Raw genomic sequence first — 20374 nt, forward strand, 5'->3', positions numbered from 1 at the left:
AACATCAAACGCCCCCGTCTCTGGCTTCATCGTATTATCCGTAGGCACACACAGCTCGGTGAATTTCACTGATTTCTCCATGAATTGCGTCGGGTTGACGGTGTTACGGATTAACAGGCGGCCCTGCTAACCCTCGTATTGTCCTCCCGTTTGCCATACACCTTGTGTCCTCTGGGGTCGAAAGTTAGACGTTAAACGTCTAGTTGTTTGTGCAAGTATAATCCTGACTTCACAAAATAGTTCTTTGGCAACGAAGGTAACGAGGTGGAACCCTGAACCAAGTATGAGGAGTGAGGGCTACCGCTAATCTCGCTAGCTAACGCAGCACTGAAGGCTTCAAAGCTCAAGCTGTATCTAAAGACCAAACATACAATGCTCGTGGAAAAGCCAGTGGGTTTGCTCAAGGGTAAGAACAATGTACTACGGATGCAGAAAAGGTCTGTCATGTCACAGACAGGCAACTCAAAATGTGTTGTGGAAGCCAGCTGTCACAGATACGAAGAACAACTTCTGCTTCAGCAAAGCCCGCTGAAACATATCATTTACAAATTGTTTATTGTTTATTTTAATTTGCACTTTATTAGAAAGTTATTTACAGTTGAATTTGAAAATTATTATTTAGAATGTGCATTGTGTGCACACGTTTTAGGAAAGGGACTATTTTGACCATAATTTGTATGTATATTTTCCAACTCTAAGCCCGAACTTAAAAGCCTAATGGATTCAAGCATATCAGGTGATGTACATTCGTGTAATGCTCCTCATTGTGGTGTCAGCAGATGAAAACGCGATATCAAGCTGTGCATTATTATTAAGGCAGCTTCTTTTCCTCAGGCAAAATGGGCCAAAAATAGATTCAACTGACTGAAAAGTCAAAAAAGTCTTTCAGAGGGATGCAGCAATTTTGAAATTGCTCAAATATTTGGACATAATCACAGAACCAGTCTTCGTATTTCAGAACTGCAGCCGACCTGGAGAGCCCAGAAGTACGAGGTGTTCAATGCTCAGAGACATGGCCAAATTAAAGAAGGCTGAAATCTTCTGCACAGTGCAAACTAATAGTTGCCCAATTATTGTGCACAGACAAATGTTCTCCTAAGACAGTAAAAACCTCCCTTTTACTGTCTTAAATATTCAGGTTTGGGGTTTATTAATGCTTTGGATTAACTAAGAGCACTATAGTTGCTCAATAATACAATGAATCCTCAAACAACTTGTGCACAATGCACAATGTATTATTATTTATTTTACCAGCACAACAAAACAGTAGAATTAAAGTGAGAGAAAAGAGAGCAATTCTGTAGTTTACTGTTTCATTTAAATCTCAAAGAAAAAAAACACCTTACAATAGAAACATTATCCATCATGATTAGAAGATTGCTGTTTGCCCTGTGATATGGACGGCCATGCTGAACACAATGTTTGCTCCCTCGTCTAACAGTTGTTCAGATCTTGTCTTACTACAGCCACACGTGAGCTTTGGGAATGTGTTCATGGCGTTTATCTTATTTTATTTTTATTTATTTTTACCTCACACCGGCAGGACCGGGAGAGCCGTAAGACGCCCAGGTCTAGACTACGCCGTCTGGAGAGATGTAAAGTGATAAGCCCCTTCCAATGCAAAAAAAAGGCACAAAAAAAAAACATGCAGTCAACGCATGATCGAAGAGTTCACGCTGTTAAAGAATAGCCAGATTTACGCAAAATTAACACGTTAATCTGCCCAGCCCTAAAATATGAATGTACATAATTGTCTCAGATATATATATATATATATATATATATATATATATATATATATATATATATATATATATATATATATATATATATATTTAGAAAAGACAAAGTGAAGTGGCTACTGGATCTTGTCAATGTGTCTGTGCACACACATGTTCAACAATACCAAGCACATTGACAAGATTTGACTAAATGAGATTAATGTACATAAACAAAAGAAAGTACATATTTGACTGTATCGTCATGTTTAAAAATTACTACCCGATTTTAAAAAGAGGTATAAGATTCAACACCACTGAAATAGGAACATTTTTTACATGCAATCAAACATAATACAATGTATTTTTTCATAAAATATTACATCGTTCAAGGCATACACAGCTAATATTTGCTATCTGTGCAAAACATGCAGTCTAATAATATCACATTTAACTTCGGACAAAACATGCATCCCACAGGATAAGAGTAAGGGTCGGACATATTTTTTAAACATATAGTTTAAATGAATCCCACTATTGGTTTTTAAAAGTAAAAACTCAGATTATCTTCCGCATGTTGGTCATATTTAAACCAACATGTGGAATGACAAGAGGTTCTATTGAAACAACATTTTAAAGATTTGAGGAAAATATTTTGAGGCAAAATGTGCATCTTCATAACATCAAAGTCACAAGAAAAGTAAGTGAAAAGGTGAAAATTGTAACAACTGTTTGATGAACGTTGCCCTGTTTTCCAAAGAACTCACATTTGTCAAGACAAAACAATTTAAATACTGTACATTAACCTAGCCCATTAGCTAAAAGCAGATAATGTGGAAAAACTACAATGATTTATATTTAAAGAATGCATTATAATAGGTCTTTAACTTTCCTTATCATCGAAATAATTTAATCTTAAAAGTAATATGACCTACAATTCTGTTACGAATTTTGGTCAATTTAAAACCATAAATGAGAGGATTCATAATTGGAGGTATGAGAAGGAACTCTATTGCAATAAAGTTGTTAAGTGTTTGAGGTAAGTTTCTTGACCCGTATCTTATATGCATAATATCACAAAGTACGGCCACAAGAAAAATGAGCAAGGAGGTTAAATGTGGCACACATGTCTGCATGAACTTTGCTCTGTTTTCTATAGAATTCACACAAGTTTTGAGGACATACATGTAAGACCAAACTATGAGCAAACCATGAAATACATAAATGATTATTGTAATGTATGCAACTATATTGTTGACAATAGTGTCAGCTGGGAAACAAGCAAGTTTCACGATGGCCCAATTCACACAAAAAAGTCTCTCAATATATGGGCTGCATAGCTTTAATCTAGATGTAAGAATAATATTTGCTCCTATAATGCAAAACGGTGATAACCAGGAGAAACAGACTAACAGTAACACTCTCTGATTTGACATAATAGAGTGGTACTGCAGGGGTCGACATATAGCCACATATCTGTCATACGCCATGACTGCAAGAATAGATAGATCACTGCAGACAAATGAATACATCACTAAAGCCTGAACAAGGCATCCAGAATAAGAGATTACATGAACAGGAGACAGCAGATCCCATAGCAGCTTGGGGTAGAAACCTGTTGTCCCATAAAGTCCATTCATACAGAAAGTGCACAATAAAATATACATTGGTTCATGCATGTTCTTATCCAAGATGATGGTCACAATGAGAGCAACATTTACCAGTACAATGAAACAGTAACACAGAAAAGTGAGAGAGAAGAGAACACCTCTGTAGTTCATCGTGTCAGTTAAACCTGAAAGGAAAAAAAACCTTACATGAGAAAAATTATGCATCATGGTTATGAAAAAGATTTTTGCCCTGTGTTATGCACATGCATCCTGAACACAGTGTTTGCTCCCACATCTAACAGTTGTTAATATCTTGTCTTACTACAGCCACACGTGAGCTTTGGGAATTCAAACAAGCCAATCAACGTTCAGAAATACGTTTCCTCCTTGTTTCAGCGTACTGTAATCTACTGTATGAGCAATGCATGAAACCTAAAGGAACATTGCAATTGCAATTATTTTTGTCATTTGAATATTTATTATTCATTCATTTCATCTGAAGTTTGGATGGTGGTTTCCAAAGCTTTTAACATTAATATGAAAACAGCTAATCATAGCAATGGAAGAGCACAATCCATCAACAAAAATGCATGTTGTCCAAATATAACAACAAAACTGCCACACTGACCCTCCACAGTGCAGACATGGCATTGCAGAAAAGCTGCGCCAGTGGCAACCTCTCCCCGTGCCAAGGAGAGGCCACGAATAGAGGCCACGGGTAGAAGCACCAGCACCCCCAGGTGCAGCAGTAACAACGGCGCTGTGGCTTGTTTATGATTAAATACAACTGCAATTGTAAAGAAAAAAGTAACATAATCAGCATTTCACTCACCAGACGCATATAACCCTCTGTGGGAAAGTGGTCATCAGTAAGTCTTAAGATTCTAGCTTCTAGGTTTGAGATGCTAGCTTCACTGACCAATCACAGCCAATGTTAAGAGTCACGCGGGCCCTGTGACCAATCACACGTCCAGGGTCTCACAAAGGCTCCTCCATGTATTTTAACCAAGCTAATCTTACATAGAGGAAGACAGGTGACATGTGATTGGATAAAAAATGCTATTAAACAGGTCCCAAGAAGCCATACAAGAGGCCTGAAAGAGCAGAGGAACAGATGAAGGCAGCTGTGCAATGAGAAAATGAGGTAATAGGGGAAAAAATATTATAATACATGTAGTGTATTTGTGGAAAACTATTACATTAAAAAAAGGTATAACTTTTAATTATAATGTATATATACATCCATCCATCCATTTTTCTCCATTTATCTGGGGTCGAGTCACCGTTGCAGCACACCCAGCAGACCGACCCAGGCCTCCCTCTCATTCTGGGGCAACCCGAGGCGTTCCCAGGCCAGCCAGAAGATATAATCCCTCCAGCGTGTCCTGGGTCTTCCCCGGGGCCTCTTCCCAATTGGACCCTCCCAATTGGACTCCCTCCTGATGTCCGAGCTCCTCGGACATCAGGAGGCTAAGGCTGAGCCCGGACACCCCTACGGAGGAAGCTCATTTCGGCCGCTTGTATCCGCAACCTCTTTCTTTCGGTCACGACCCAGAGTTCGTGAGTAGGTGAGAGTTGGAACGTAGACCGACCAGTAAATGGAGAGCTTCGCCTTCTGACTCAGCTCCCTCTTCTCTAAGACGGACCGGTACAGCGCCTGTTTTAGTGCTGCAGCTGCACCGATCCGCCTGTCAATCTCCCGCTCCACCTTACCCTCACTCGTGAACAAGACCCCGAGATACTTGAACTCCTTCGCTTGAAGCATAAGCTTTTCCCGGGAGGCTGAGCAGTGTGATACCATGATAGTTCGAGCACACTCTCTGGTCCCCTTCTTGAAGATGGGAACCACCACCCCGGTCTGCCAGTCCATGGGCACTGTTCCCGACCCCCATGCGACACTGAAAAGGCGTGTCAGCCAAGACAGCCCAACAATGTCCAGCGCTTTCAGCATCTCAGGGCGGATCTCATCCACCCCCAGCGCCTTGCCACCAAGGAGCTATTTAACTACCTTAGTGACCTCTGCCAGGGATATGGGTGCACCCACCCCAAAGTCTTCAGGCTTTGAGGAGTTCCTCAAAGTGCTCTTTCCACCGCCCGACGATGTACCCAGTCCGAGTCAGCAGTTCTCCTTCCCAGCTGAGAACAGCCTGGGGTAAGCCCTGCTTTCCTTTACGGATCCGTCGGATGGTTTGGCAGAACCTCTTTGAGGCCAACCGAAAGTCCGTCTACATGGCCTCCCAAACTCCCCCCATGCCCGAGTTTTAGCCTCCGCGACCGCCGCAGCTGCAGCCCTTTTGGCCTGCCGGTACCCGCAGCTGCTTCAGTAGACCCCTGGGCCCACCAGGCCCAAAAGGCCTCCTTCTTCAGCTTGACGGCTTCCCTCACCCCCAGTGTCCACCACCGGGTTCTCGGGTTGCCACCGCGACAGGCACTGACGACCTTCCGACCACAACTCCTGGCGGCCGCGTCCACAATCAAGACTTGAACAAGGTCCACTCGGATTCCATGTCCCCAACCTCTCTCAGGATGCGTGAAAAGTTCTTCTGGAGGTGGGAGTTGAAGACCTTCCGGACAGGATCCTCAGCCAGACGTTCCCAGTTCACCCTCACAACACGTTTGGGCTTGTCAGGTCTTTCCTGCCGTCTCCCCAGCCTTCTGATCCAACTCACCACCAGGTGATGATCAGTTGACAGCTCTGCTCCTCTCTTCACCCGAGTGTCCAAGACATACGGCCGCAGATCAGATGATACGATTACAAAGTCGATCATCGATCTCAGGCCTAAGGTGTTCTGGTACCAAGTACACTTATGAACCGCCTTATGCTCGAACATGGTGTTTGCTATGGCTAAACCGTGGCTAGCACAGAAGTCCAACAACAGAACACCGTTCGGGTTCAGATCAGGCAAGCCGTTCCTTCCAATCAAACCCCGCCAGGTCATGACCCACGTGATCGTTGAAGTCTCCCAGGAGAACTATGGAGTCGGTAGGGGGCGCCCTCTCCAGGAACCCTCCAACCGACTCGAAGAAGGCCGGATACTCTGAGCTGCTGTTCGGTGCATAAGCACAAACAACAGTCAGAGCCTTACTTGCCGCAACCCAAAGGCGCAAGGAGGCGACCGTCTTGCTCAATGGAAAAAACTCCAACATAGCGGTGCTCAGCTTGGGGCTCGTGAGTATCTGCCTAATCTGCCTAATAATGCTGAGTTTGAGACCTTAACCCTAAAACCGAGGCTATATTATTACTTTATTAATCCCGCAAGGTCTCCCCAGTGATAAAGGTCAACAGATAGAAATTGTCCAGTCATATAAATATCTTAGGGTCCATCTGGACAGTAAATTAAAATGGAAAAAGAACACTGATGCTGTATTTAAAAAGGTTCAGTCAAGACTTTGTCCTCTTTTGCTGTGCTCTCCTGGGGGGAGGGATAAAAACAGGATCAATAAGTTGGCTGGTTCAGTGATTGGCCTTCCATTGGACTCACTGGAGGTCACTCTAGGAAAGAGATCAAGAGCCAAAACGATTGGTTCCTCTGAAAGCCATCCACTACACTGTGTTTTTAAGGAACTCAGAAGTTCATTCAGTGAGCGATTTAGTATTTAATGAACACTTTTAGTTGTGGTATTTAGATTTAAATTCAGCATTTTTCTATGTTGGTTACATGTCTTGTTGTCTTGTTTCATATGGCATTTTCTGGTGTTTGTTCTTTGTATTGTGTTTCTTATCTGTTGTGCACCGTGAACCTTGTCTGTTGTTGTTTGTATGAGTCTGTTGTTGTCCATGGTGACGAATGAGTTTCCCAGTGGGGATTAATAAAGTGTTCTATCTATCTATCTATCTATCTATCTATCTATCTATCTATCTATCTAAGGGGGAATTTTATTTATTTGCATTAAATAGAAATTGCACAATATATTCAACAAATAGAAGAAAATAATATGAAAATGAACTAACAAAACAATCGTGCAAAGATGTAACCAAACAAACAAACGACAGTGTAAAAGTGTTATAGTTATAATTAACAGGTAATTAGGCTGCTCAAGACTGATACTGTTACCAGCTTAAAAAAAACAGCGGTTCAGTGGTCATTTGTTGCTTAAAAGTTTTGACAAACCTTTTTAAATATTGTACTTAACTTGTATTTGTAAATGTTAAATCACAAGCAGATCAATGACATGTATGTTTATACAGATATATTTATTTCAGATTCTATAATATTTATTTTATTCCTTAATACAAAAAAGACAAACAATGCACACACATGTTCAACAACATGAAGCACATTGACAAGACTTGACTAAATGAGATTAATGTAGATAACAAAAGAAAGTTAAAAAAGTAAGAAACTTCATATTTTACTGTAAACATTCTGTACATGCATTCAAATGTAATAAAATGCATATTTTCATAAAATATTACATCTTTCAAGGCATACAGAGCTTATATTTGCTATCTGTGCAAAACATGGAGTCTAATAATATTACATTTGACGCCGGACAAAACATGCAGGCCACAAGGGTTGGATATATTTTATAGATATTAAGTTTGAATGAATCCTACGATTGGATTTTAAAAAGTAAAAACACAGATAACTATCTCCCACATGTTGGTCATATTTAAACTAACATGTGGAATGACAAGAATGACAACATTTTAAAAGTTTAAGGAAAATATTTTGATGCAAACTGTGCATCTTCATGACATCAAAGTAACAAGAAAAGTAAGTAAGAAGTTTAAAATGGTTATAAATGTTCTATGAGCGTCGTCCTGTTTTCCAAAAAACTCACATTTGTGATGACAAAATAATTTTAAATACTGAACATTAACCTAGCCCATTAGCTAAAAGCAGATAATGTGAAAAACAACAATGATTTATAATTCAAAAAAGGCATTATAATGTGTCTTTGAGTTTCCTCATCATTGAATTTATTTTATCTTAAAAGTAATATGACCTAGAATTCTGTTACGAATTTTGGTCAATTTAAAACCATAAACGAGAGGATTCATAATTGGAGGTATGACAAGGAACTCTACTGCAATGAAGTTGTTAAGTGTTTGAGGTAAGTTTGTTGACCCGTATCTTATATGCATGTTATCAAAAAGTATGGCCACAAGAAAAATGAGCAAGGAGGTTAAATGTGGCACACATGTCTGCATGAATTTTGTTCGGTTTTCTAAAGAATTCACACAAGTTTTGATGACATACATGTAGGACCAAACTATGAGCAAACCCTGAAATACATAAAAGATTATTGTCATGTATGCAACTATATTGTTAAGAATAGTGTTAGCTGGGAAACAAGCAAGTTTCACAATAACCCAATTCACACAAAAAAGTCTCTCAATATATGGGCTGCATAGCTTTAACCTAGATGTAAGAATAATATTTGCTCCTATAATGCAAAAAGGTGATAACCAGGAGAAACAGACTAACAGTAACACTCTCTGCTTTGACATAATTGAGTGGTACTGCAGGGGTCGACATATAGCCACATATCTGTCATACGCCATGACTGCAAGAATAGACAGATCACTGCAGGCGAATGAGTACATCACTAAAGCCTGAACAAGGCATCCAGAATAAGAGATTACATGAACAGGAGACAGCAGATCCCAGAGAATCTTGGGGTAGAAACCTGTTGTCCCATAAAGTCCATTCATGCAGAAAGTGCACAATAAAATATACATTGGTTCATGCATGTTCTTATCCAAGATGATGGTCACAATGAGAGCAACATTTACCAGCACAATGAAACAGTAACACAGAAAAGTGAGAGAGAAGAGAACACCTCTGTAGTTCATTGTGTCAGTTAAACCTGAAAGGAAAAAAAACCTTACATGAGAAACATTATGCATCATGGTCAAAACATTGCTGTCTTCCCTGTGTTATGCAAGTCCATCCTGAACACAGTGTTTGTTCACTTATCCAACAGTTGTTAATATCTTGTCTTACTGCAGCTACACATGAGCTTTGGGAATTCAAACCAGCCAATCAACGTTCTGAAATAAGTTTCCTCCTTGTTTCAGCGTACTGTAATCTACTGTATGAGCAACGCATGAAACCTCAAGGAACATTGCAATTATTTTTGTCATTTGATTATTCATGATGGATACATTTCATATGAAGTTTGGATGGTGGTTTCCTAAGGTTTTAACAATTATATTTACGTGCTGCATTTATATACTGCGTAATTGCACATTACTCCACAGAATGTCCGCTGTTAATAGCGCATTTTTTTCTCGTCAAAGTGGTAAATATAGCTCCGCAAGTTGGTCCACACACCCCGTTCGACCTTCCTCTATACCCGTAATAGTGCCAAAAAAATTGGCTGTATAGCAGAGGTCGAAAACGCATGTCCCGTCAGTGTAACTATGTAGTGCATAACATTCAATCTCACCACTTACATGCTTTCAAGGTTCTGCGCATCCAACCTGGTACTTTTTTGGTTTCTTTTGGAAGGGTACATTTTATTCTGCCGTTTGTCTTTCATCTGATTGTACAAGGATCTTCAGGTATGCACACAAATAATAGAAAACTATACATTTAACCATTAGCTATCATGTTCGAGCATAAGGTGGCTCATAAGTGTACCTCGTACCAGAACACCTTAGGCTGGAGATCAATAATCGACTTTGTAATCGTATCATCTGATCTGCGGTCGTATGTCTTGAACACTCGGGTAAAGAGAGGAGCAGAGCTGTCAACTAATCACCACCTGGTAGTGCTAAATTGTGCTGGGGACATCGTCGGGCGGTGAAAAGAGCACTTTGAGGAACTCCTAAACCCGACCAACATGTCCCATGGAGAGGGGGCAGCGCCTAAAGACTTTGGGGTGGTTGCACCCATATCCCCGGCAGAGGTCACTAAGATAGTCAAAAAGCTCCTTTGTAGCAAGGCGCTGGGGTGGATGAGATCCGCCCTGAGATGCTTAAAGCACTGGACATTGTTGGGCTGTCTTAGTTGACACACCTCTTCAATGTCGCATGGGGGTCGGGAACAGTGCCCATGGACTGGCAGACCGGGGACAGCTTGTTGAACCTCAGATTCAAGAAGAGCAGTCCGGTTGTGGAACAGTAGATGAGCTCTTTACCCTCACAAGACTACTGAAGGGGTCCTGGGAGTTTGCTTAACCAGTCTACATGTGCTTTATGGACTTGGAGAAAGCTTTCGACAGAGTCCATCGGGGGCTTTTGTGGGGGGTGCTGAAGGGCATGATGTGGTCCTGTTTGCCTGCTCGGACTGTGACCTCCAGCATTTACTGGGGTGTTTTGCAGCCGAGTGTAAAGTGGCAGAGATGAGAGTTAGCGCCTCCAAATCTGAAGTCATGGCGCTCTGCCGTAAAATGGTGAATTGCTCCCTTCAGGTGGCAACAAACTGCCTCCCCCAAGCAAAGGAGTTCAAGTCTCTAAGGGTCTTGTTCAAGTGTGAGGGTAAAGTGGAGCGGGAGATCGACAGGTGGATAGGTGCACATGTGCAGCTGCAGCAGTAAAACAAGTGCTGTACTGGTCCGTCTCGGTGAAACCATTTACTGGTCGGTCTCAGTTCCAACCCTCACCCATGGTCACAAACTCTGGGTCGTGACTGAAAGAATGAGGTCCCGGATACAAGAGGTCGAAATGAGTTTCCTCCTTTACGGAGGCCGGACTCAGCCTTAGAGATAGGGTAAGGAGCCCGGACATCAGGAGGGAACTTGGAGTTGGCTGATACTCTTTCGTGTCGAAAGGAGTCAGCTGAGGTGGTTCGAGCATCTAATCAGGATGCCTCCTGGACGCCTCCCATTAGAGGTTTTCCAGGCACGTCCAACTGGTAGGAGGCTCCGGGGAAGCCCCAAGACACGCTGGAGGGATTATATCTCCCGGCCAGCCTGGGAACGTCTCGGGGTCCCCCAGAATGAGCTGGAAAATGTTGCGGGTGAGAGGGAGGCCTGGGTCGGCCTGCTGGGCCTGCAGCCACCGCGACCCAACCCCGAATAAGCGGATGAAAATGGACGGATGGCAATCAGCAGATAATGTACTGCACATGTTATCCTGCAGCCCAAGTAATGTACACTGTAACAATTTGTGAAAAAATACTAGACTTTCTCAACAGTAATGTACTGTTCTTCATTAATACAGTTGAATACAGTTAAATACAGAAAAAGTTGACATCTTCGAAGAAAAAAAAAAGAACAGTGTGCTACTGTCAAATATTGCAATATATTACAGTATTTTTCCTTTTTCAGGTAACTAAATCCACCCATTGCTCTTCAAAATCTCATTGCATCAACTCTCTACTACTTATTTAGCACAACATAAAGACTATGAAAAGAAAGCCTTAGATATCATAGATCCATGGTTTTATTCAAGATGGAAGAATAATAAGAAGACATTTGAGAAGACTATTTTTAATGGACTCTAACCGAAGCAGAAGTGGACCGAGCCCCACCTTGCTGTTCCGCACGGCCTGCAAACACTGCAGCGGACAACGTAGTCCATGCTGCCCCTGTGGCTCACTGAACAAGGTAACATGTAAAATCGAAGTCAGCATTATCGTGTTGAGTCATTTTGTGTTGAAATAACATCAAGGGCAGGCCGTGAATTTTGTAGTTCATTAAGTTGTCTCAAATGTGCAGTTCCAGATTTGTTCTTTTATACGATTTCTATTGAATCAATGACCATAACTCATAAAAAAAAAGGTGACTGAACAGGATTCAGAGTTCTGGTCTGATTGTTTTGTACAAGAATGTAATTACTGAAAATGTTTTTGCTACTGAATGTGATGAATGCGTTTATTTATTATTTTTATTTTGCAAAAATGTGATCACAGTAACATTGTCAGTTATTAAATGTGTTTGACACTGCATTGGCTTTAATAATATATTTTTATTGTAAAGTCATCTCTTGTGTGAGTCGTTTCTATAATAGTAATTTTCAGGGGATTTAGTTTGAAATGTAATATTTTGAAATCATTAGCTTCAAGCAGTGTCATACTGCAAATATACATTATACAGTACTGTAATAAATTGTACGGTAATCAACTGTTTATAGGAACTCTAAAATAACACTATAATGCCTTTCGTTTTGTTTCATATAAGTTCACATGTCTCATGTTTGAAAATCTTAATATTATAATATAGTTACAAATTTCTATTTTGGTAAATGAAAATACAAATGATAAAAAGTTTCAAGTTTTTTGTTTACATTAATTTAATTCCTAACTGCAATGATACTTGAAGACAAGTGAACATCCGAAAAGCTTCCATTTCATTTAAAAGGATCATCTCGGACAAATCTATAAATGTAATAAGACCATGTAAATATGCAAAAGGATTAAAATGCAAAGTTCATATTTCAAAGTACAGGAGTTCATATCAGTTCATTATATGTACATATATATATATATATATATAAATTTCATCATGATTTAAAAGTAATACCACCTAAAATTCTATTACGAATTAATGTCAATTTTAAACCATAAACGAGAGGATTCATGAAGGGAGATATGATGAGAAGTTCTATTGCAATAACATTTTGAATGGTTGGAGGGAGATTTGAACCAAACCGCGTATTAAAGACACCAAAAAGTGCAGTCACAAGAAAAATGAACAAGGACGTTAAATGTGGCATACATGTCTGCATGAACTTTGCTCTGTTTTCTATAGAATTCACACAAGTTTTGAGGACATACATGTAAGACCAAACTATGAACAAACCATGAAATAGGTAAATGATTATTGTAATGTATGAAACTATGTTGTTAACAATAGTGTCAGCTGGGAAACAAGCAAGTTTCACAATAACCCAATTCATACAATACAGTCTGTCAATATATGGGCTACATAGCTTTAATCTAGATGTAAGTAGAATATTTATGGTAGAAAGGCAAAAAGGTGTTAACCAGGAGAAACAGACTAACAGTAACACTCTCTGCTTTGACATAATTGAGTGGTACTGCAGGGGTCGACATATAGCCACATATCTGTCATACGACATGACTGCAAGAATAGATAAATCACTGCAGGCAAATGAGTACATCACTAAAGCCTGAACAAGGCATCCAGAATAAGAGATTACATGAACAGAAGACAGCAGATCCCAGAGAATCTTGGGGTAGAAACCTGTTGTCCCATAAAGTCCATTCATGCAGAAAGTGCACAATAAAATATACATTGGTTCATGCATGTTCTTATCCAAGATGATGGTCACAATGAGAACCACATTTACCAGCACAATGAAACAGTAACACAGAAAAGTGAGAGAGAAGAGAACAACTCTGTAGTTCATTGTTTCATTTAAACCTGAAAGGAAAAAAAACCTTACATGAGAGACATTATCCATCATGGTTAGAAAATTGCTGTTTGCCCTGTGTTATGCATGTCCATCCTGAACACAGTGTTTGCTGCCTCATCTAACAGTTGTTCATATCTTCTTTTACAACAGCCACACGTGAGCTTTGGGAATTCAAACCAGCCAATCAACGTGCTGAAATAAGTTTCCTCCTTGTTTCAGCGTACTGTAATCTACTGTGTAAGCAATGCAGGAAATCTAAAGGATCATTGCAATTGGAAGGATTTTTGTAATTTGAATACATATCATGATTAAAACATTTCATATGAAATTTGGATGGTGGTTTTCTAAGATTTTAACATTTATATAAAAACATCTATTTTGATTGGCAGTCAGAAGATAGAACACAAGACATATTCTCCATAGCGTCGACCATAAGTGATACGCATCTTGTCCGCAATCTATTGCAAGAACGAGGCACTTGGATTGCTAAAGCGTCCAACTTTTTTTGTAGCTTGCTATTACTGTGTCCTAAAAACGAGAACAGACTCAGATTTTTTCCTCAGTCGTCTCTATGGAAGCAAAGCAGTTGAAGCAGGCCTTTGCAGATTAAACTACACAGGGATTAGACATTGTGATTGATTGTCATGGTCTTCAACAAATCAGATCTTTAGTTTGACAAGCTGGGTGGATTCTTTGACGTGCAGGGCCTGCAAGATGGCGTGGATGTCTATGATGGGTCGTTGGCCCAGAATGACCATTAACATGCGCTGTGATTGGTCAGTGGGGCACAAAGATACTAAAAACTTCTAGCTTCAACCCAGAACCAAAAAGCTACCTTGCTGGTGGATTATTACTTGCTTGTGTACTGATGACACCTTTTGCACAGAGGATTACAGAAATGTGGTGAGTGAAATACTGTCTGCGTAACTTTTTTAAATTTTTTTTTAAACATTTGCAGTCGTATTTAATCATACACATCGCTGTTGTTGCTGCAGCTGGTCAGCCGGGACTGGAGCCTCCCCTCTCCCCTCCACGGTGCAGCAGCTGCTGGAGATGTTTTATGTGTGTGTGCAGGGTTTTAATTATGTTGGATTGATTTGTTATTACTAAATGTGACCGGTTGTTTGGTGATTATTTGGACAACATCATTGTTGTTGACCCGGCGGGTTTGGTCAAGTCGGTATATTGTCCTTGCTGGTGATTTTGTTATTGCATCATCTGGTGGAGTGGCTCCATGGGTTGGGTGTTTATTCACTGAATGAACGCGCCGTGGATTGAGTGGGTCAGTCTGTGACAATAACTCCCAGGACACTTTTTTCCACAAGTCCGCCCGTGATGTTGACTTTACGGCACTCATTGAAGGCCTAGGTCTAATTTCCTCCGTAGGGTGGCCGGGCTCAGCCTTAAAGATAGGGTAAGGAGCTCGAACATCAGAAGGCAAGTTGGAGTTGAGCCCAGTGGCGGGCCGTGGGTTTGAAACCTAGGCCTTCAATGAGTGTCGTATAGTCCACATCACGGGTGGACTGGGAGGAAAAAGTGTCCATGGAGTTACTGTCACAGACCGACACACTCAATTAGCTCAATTGGCCCAACCTTTTCCAAACCAACCCTTTCCAAGCACCTAGGGCCGGTCGTGGTGCACCACGGTGGAGGAAACGCGCGCGGCGAGGGCCAGCATAGCAAGTAGAAAGCTCAACCCCATCGGGTCAACAACAATGCATGTTGTCCAAATCTATTCAACAAAACCCGCTACACTAACCCTGCACAGTGCAGACATGACATTGCAGCACAGCTACGTCAGCGACAACCTCTCCAAGGTGCACTCTTTGGCGCGAGGAGAGGCCGCGGGTATAGACACCAGCAGCCCCAGGCACAGCAGCAATTTCAGCGTTGTGGCTTCTTTATGATTAAATACGACTGTAAATGTAAAAAACAGTAACATAATCAGCATTAAACTCACCAGACGCACATACATCTCTGTGGGAAAGGGGTCATCAGTAAATTCTGAGATTCTAGCTCCTTGGTGAGACGCTAGATTCACTAACCAACGATAGGTCGGGTGGGTTGCCGATATCGCTGCAGACCCCTCACACCCTTTATGTGGGCCGATCCCCACCCTGGCGACGAAGAACACTGATGCTGTATTTAAAAAGGTTCATGACTGCAGCGCATGACTGTGAATGATACAAACAGGATCAATAAGTTGATCAGAAAGGCTGGCTCAGTAATTGGCCTTCCTGTGGACTCACTAGAGGTCGCTCTAGGAAAGAGATCAAGGGCTAAAACGATTGTTTCCTCTGAAAGCCATTCAGTACACTGTGTTTTTAAGGAACTCAGAAGTCCATTGAGTAACCTATTTAGTATTAAATGAACACTTTCTATCTATCTATCTATCTATCTATCTATCTATCTATCTATCTATCTATCTATCTATCTATCTATCTATCTATCTAAGGTGGAATTGTATTTATTTGCATTAAATAGAAAGTGCACAATATATTCAACAAATAGAAGAAAATAATATGAAAATGAACTAACAAAACAATCGTGCAAAGATGTAACTAAACAAACAAACGACAGTGTAAAAGTGTTATAGTTATAATTAACAGGTAATTAGGCTGCTCAAGACTGATACTGTGATCAGCTAAAAAAAAAAAACACCGGTTCAGTGGTCATTTGTTGCTTAAAAGTTTTGACAAACCTTTTTAAATATTGTACTTGACTTGTATTTGTAAATGTTAAATCACAAGCAGGTAAATGACATGTATGTTTATAAAGATATATTTATTTCAGATTCTGTGATATTTATTTTATTCCTAAATACAAAAAAGACAAACAGTGCACACACATGTTCAACAATATGAAGCACATTGACAAGACTTGACTAAATGAGATTAATATAGATAAACAAACAAAACTACATATTTTACTGTAAACATTCTGTACATGCATTCAAATGTAATAAAATACATATTTTCATAAAATATTACATCTTTCAAGGCATACAGAGCTTATATTTGCTATCTGTGCAAAACATGGAGTGTAATATTAATACATTTAACTTCGGACAAAACATGCAGTCCAAAAGGGTCGGATGTATTATATAGATATTAAGTTTGAATGAATCCTACGATTGGATTTTAAAAAGTAAAAACACAGATAATTATCTTCCACATGTTGGTCATATTCAAACCAACATGTGGAATGACAAGATGTTTTATTAAAATTATATTTTAAAAGTTTAAGGAAAATATTTTGATGCAAAATGTGCATCTTCATGACATCAAAGTCACAAGAAAAGTAAGAAAGTTAAAATTGTTACAAATGTTTGATGAATGTCCTGTTTTCCAAAGAATTCACATTTGTCATGACAAAATAATTTTAAATACTGAACATTAACCTAGCCCATTAGCTAAAAGCAGATAATGTGAAAAACTACAATGATTTATATATAAAAATAGTTCCTTCATCATCCAATTAATTTGATCTTAAAAGTAATATGACCTAGAATTCTGTTACGAATTTTGGTCAATTTAAAACCATAAACGAGAGGATTCATAATTGGAGGTATGACAAGATATTCTACTGCAATAAAGTTGTTAAGTGTTTGAGGTAAGTTTCTTGACCCGTATCTTATATGCATAATATCAAAAAGTATGGCCACAAGAAAAATGAGCAAGGAGGTTAAATGTGGCACACATGTCTGCATGAACTTTGCTCTGTTTTCTAAAGAATTCACACAAGTTTTGAGGACATACATGTAAGACCAAACTATGAGCAAACCATGAAATACATAAATGATTATTGTAATGTATGAAACTATGTTGTTAACAATAGTGTCAGCTGGGAAACAAGCAAGTTTCACAATAACCCAATTCACACAAAAAAGTCGTTCAATATATGGGCTGCAAAGCTTTAATCTATATGTAAGAATAATATTTGTGCCTACAATGCAAAAAGGTGTTAACCAGGAAAAACAGACTAACAGTAACACTCTCTGCTTTGACATAGCAGAGTGGTACTGCAGGGGTCGACATATAGCCACATATCGGTCATACGCCATGACCGTAAGAATAGATAGATCACTGCAGGCGAATAAGTACATCACTAAAGCCTGAACAAGGCATCCAGAATAAGAGATTACATGAACAGGAGACAGCAGATCCCAGAGAATCTTGGGGTAGAAACCTGTTGTCCCATAAAGTCCATTAATGCAGAAAGTGCACAGAAGAATATACATTGGTTCATGCATGTTCTTATCCAAGATGATGGTCACAATGAGAGCAACATTTACCAGCACAACGAAACAGTAACACAGTAAAGTGAAAGAGAAGAGAACCACTCTGTAGTTCACTGTTTCATTTAAACCTGAAAGGAAAAAAAAACTTACATGAGAAACATTATGCATCATGGTCAAAACATTGCTGTCTTCCCTGTGTTATGCAAGTCCATCCTGAACACAGTGTTTGTTCACTTATCCAGTTGTTCCAGTTGTTAATATCTTGTCTTACTGAAGCTACACATGAGCTTTGGGAATTCAAACCAGCCAATCAACGTTCTGAAATAAGTTTCCTCCTTGTTTCAGCGTACTGTAATCTACTGTATGAGCAATGCACGAAACCTCAAGGAACATTGCAATTATTTTTGTCATTTGATTATTCATGATGGATACATTTCATATAAAGTTTGGATGGTGGTTTCCTAAGGTTTTAAGAATTATATTTTCATGCTGCATTTATATACTGCGTAATTGCACATTACTCCACGGAATGTCCGCTGTTAATAGCTCATTTTTTTCTCGTCAAAGTGGTAAAATATAGCACCGCAGGTCGGTCCACACACTCCCTTCGACCTTCCCTATACACTTTTTTCTCCTAGTCTGCCCGTGATGTGGATTATACGGCACTCATCGAAGGCCTAGGTCTAATTTCCTCCGTAGGCTGACCCGGCTAAGTCTTAGAGATAGGGTAAGGATCTTGAATATCAAGAGGCAAGTTGCAGTTCAGCCCATTGGGGGGCCATGGGTTTGAGACCTAAGCTTTTAATAAATGCAGTATAGTCCACATCACGGGCGGACTGAGAGGAAAAAGTGTCCCTGGAGTTACTGTCACAGACCGACACACTCAATACGCTCAATTGGCCCGACACTTTCCGACACAAAAAAAAAAATTGGCCCGACACAAAAAAGCTACCTTGCTGGTGGATTATGACTGTATTGAGTGGGTCGGTCTGTGACAGTAACTCCAGGGACATATTTTCCCCCCCGAGTCCTTCCGTGATGTGGAATATACGGCACTCATTGAAGGCCTAGGTCTAAAAGCCACTGCCTGCCACATGAGTTTCTTTCGTAGGGTGGTCGGGCTTAGCCTTAGAGATAAGATAGGAGCTCGGACATCAGGAGGCAAGTTGGAGTTGAGCCCCTACTCCTTTGTGTCGAAAGAAGTCAGCTGACATAATTCAGGCATCTAATTTGCACTCCAGTGGAGGCTGGAGTGTTTCGGGTGAGAGGGAAGCCTGGGTCGGTCTGCCGGGCCTGCTGCCTCCGCGACCCGACCCCAGATAAGCGGCTAATAATGGATGGATGGATGGATATTTAATTTTGTATTATTTATTATGTTAAAAAAAACATTTATTTGTCAGTCTCAACACATCTAAGTGTGCATTGTATGTTTTATCTACTGCTATTTTATCTTTGTACAGGTATTTTTTTATTTGGAAAAAGTCTACTTCACAGTCAATAATTCCTTTGCTGACAGTGAAACTGACCAGCTAATATTAATCATAATACTTAGAAATGAATTGGCATGATGTCAAAAAGTACGGCCACAAGAGGAGGAGGTTAAAGGTAGCACACATGTCTGCATGAACTTTTCTAAAGAATTGACACAAGTTTTGAGGACATACATGTAGGACCAAACTATGAGCAAACCCTGAAATACATACATGATTATTGTTATGTATGAAACTATGTTGTTAACAATAGTGTCAACTGGGAAACAAGCAAGTTTAAAAATAACCCTATTCACACTAAAAAAAAGGCTGTCAATATATGGGGTGCATAGCTTAAATCTAGAGGTAAGAATAATATTTGTAGAATAGAAAGACACAGGAATAATATCCTATAATGTAAAAAGGTGATAACCAGGAGAAACAGACTAACTGTAACACTCTCTACTTTGACATAATAGAGTGGTACTGCAGGGGTCGACATATAGCCACATATCTGTCATATGCCATGACTGTAAGAATAGACAGATCACTGCAAGTAAATAAGTACGTCCCCACAACTTTTAGACCCAACCTGACTAAATCTAAGACCTTAAACCTGAGACTGAGGCTGTATTGTTGTTCCCCTCCACTCGCTAAACTAGATACAACAAAAGCTCATGCACGTTACAGACAAGTTTGCAATATTTTTAATTAACAAGACATTTCATAATAATTTATGAGCTACATTTTGTTTTTAACATTAGATCTGTTGGGATTCTTGTAAAAAAAAAGAACAAAAATGGGGATACATGCATCCCATTACTATCATTATAGAAGTGAACACAGAATAAGTGAACATTTGCAAAGAACAAATGATTTTTAAAGCTGATACATATTTAATGTGAGATACTTTCAGTGTCAACATGAAGGTCGAATAAATGGCACTGTTGTGATATCTTGTATTGACAATAATCTACAACATCAATTGTTTCAACAAAAAATAAATTAACGAAATATTTTATCACGTTCATTCAATTCTAAATCTAAAAAATGCACTCTGTCTGTCT

At 39.7% G+C, this 20374-nt stretch overlaps 4 protein-coding genes across 4 annotated transcripts; all 4 read right to left on the reverse strand.

Annotated features, from left to right (window-relative positions):
* Nucleotides 1–2614: 2614 nt before the first annotated feature.
* On the reverse strand, nucleotides 2615–3556 carry LOC137783202 (olfactory receptor 2K2-like). The gene has a single exon (XM_068572998.1). It carries the CDS (start codon nucleotides 3554–3556, stop codon nucleotides 2615–2617), a length of 942 nt encoding a protein of 313 aa, XP_068429099.1.
* A 4696-nt stretch (nucleotides 3557–8252) lies between these two features.
* On the reverse strand, nucleotides 8253–9194 carry LOC137783082 (olfactory receptor 4B13-like). The gene has a single exon (XM_068572846.1). It carries the CDS (start codon nucleotides 9183–9185, stop codon nucleotides 8253–8255), a length of 933 nt encoding a protein of 310 aa, XP_068428947.1. The 5' UTR covers nucleotides 9186–9194.
* A 3528-nt stretch (nucleotides 9195–12722) lies between these two features.
* Nucleotides 12723–13658, reverse strand: LOC137783089 (olfactory receptor 4B13-like). The gene has a single exon (XM_068572866.1). It carries the CDS (start codon nucleotides 13647–13649, stop codon nucleotides 12723–12725), a length of 927 nt encoding a protein of 308 aa, XP_068428967.1. The 5' UTR covers nucleotides 13650–13658.
* Nucleotides 13659–17067: 3409 nt separating this feature from the next.
* Nucleotides 17068–18018, reverse strand: LOC137783203 (olfactory receptor 4B13-like). Its single transcript, XM_068572999.1, has one exon. It carries the CDS (start codon nucleotides 18007–18009, stop codon nucleotides 17068–17070), a length of 942 nt encoding a protein of 313 aa, XP_068429100.1. The 5' UTR covers nucleotides 18010–18018.
* Between the last annotated feature and the right edge of the window lie 2356 nt (nucleotides 18019–20374).

The sequence above is a fragment of the Clinocottus analis genome, unplaced genomic scaffold (genome assembly GCF_023055335.1).
Source record: "Clinocottus analis isolate CAN_PGR_092001 unplaced genomic scaffold, fCliAna1.0.p SCAF_12, whole genome shotgun sequence".
Classification (NCBI taxonomy): domain Eukaryota; kingdom Metazoa; phylum Chordata; class Actinopteri; order Perciformes; family Cottidae; genus Clinocottus; species Clinocottus analis.

Excerpts from the sequence above, each read along its gene's own strand:
- LOC137783089 (XM_068572866.1), bottom strand. The coding sequence starts at position 13,649 with ATGATGGATAATGTCTCTCATGTAAGGTTTTTTTTCCTTTCAGGTTTA.
- LOC137783203 (XM_068572999.1), bottom strand. The coding sequence starts at position 18,009 with ATGATGCATAATGTTTCTCATGTAAGTTTTTTTTTCCTTTCAGGTTTA.
- LOC137783082 (XM_068572846.1), bottom strand. The coding sequence starts at position 9,185 with ATGATGCATAATGTTTCTCATGTAAGGTTTTTTTTCCTTTCAGGTTTA.
- LOC137783202 (XM_068572998.1), bottom strand. The coding sequence starts at position 3,556 with ATGATGCATAATTTTTCTCATGTAAGGTTTTTTTTCCTTTCAGGTTTA.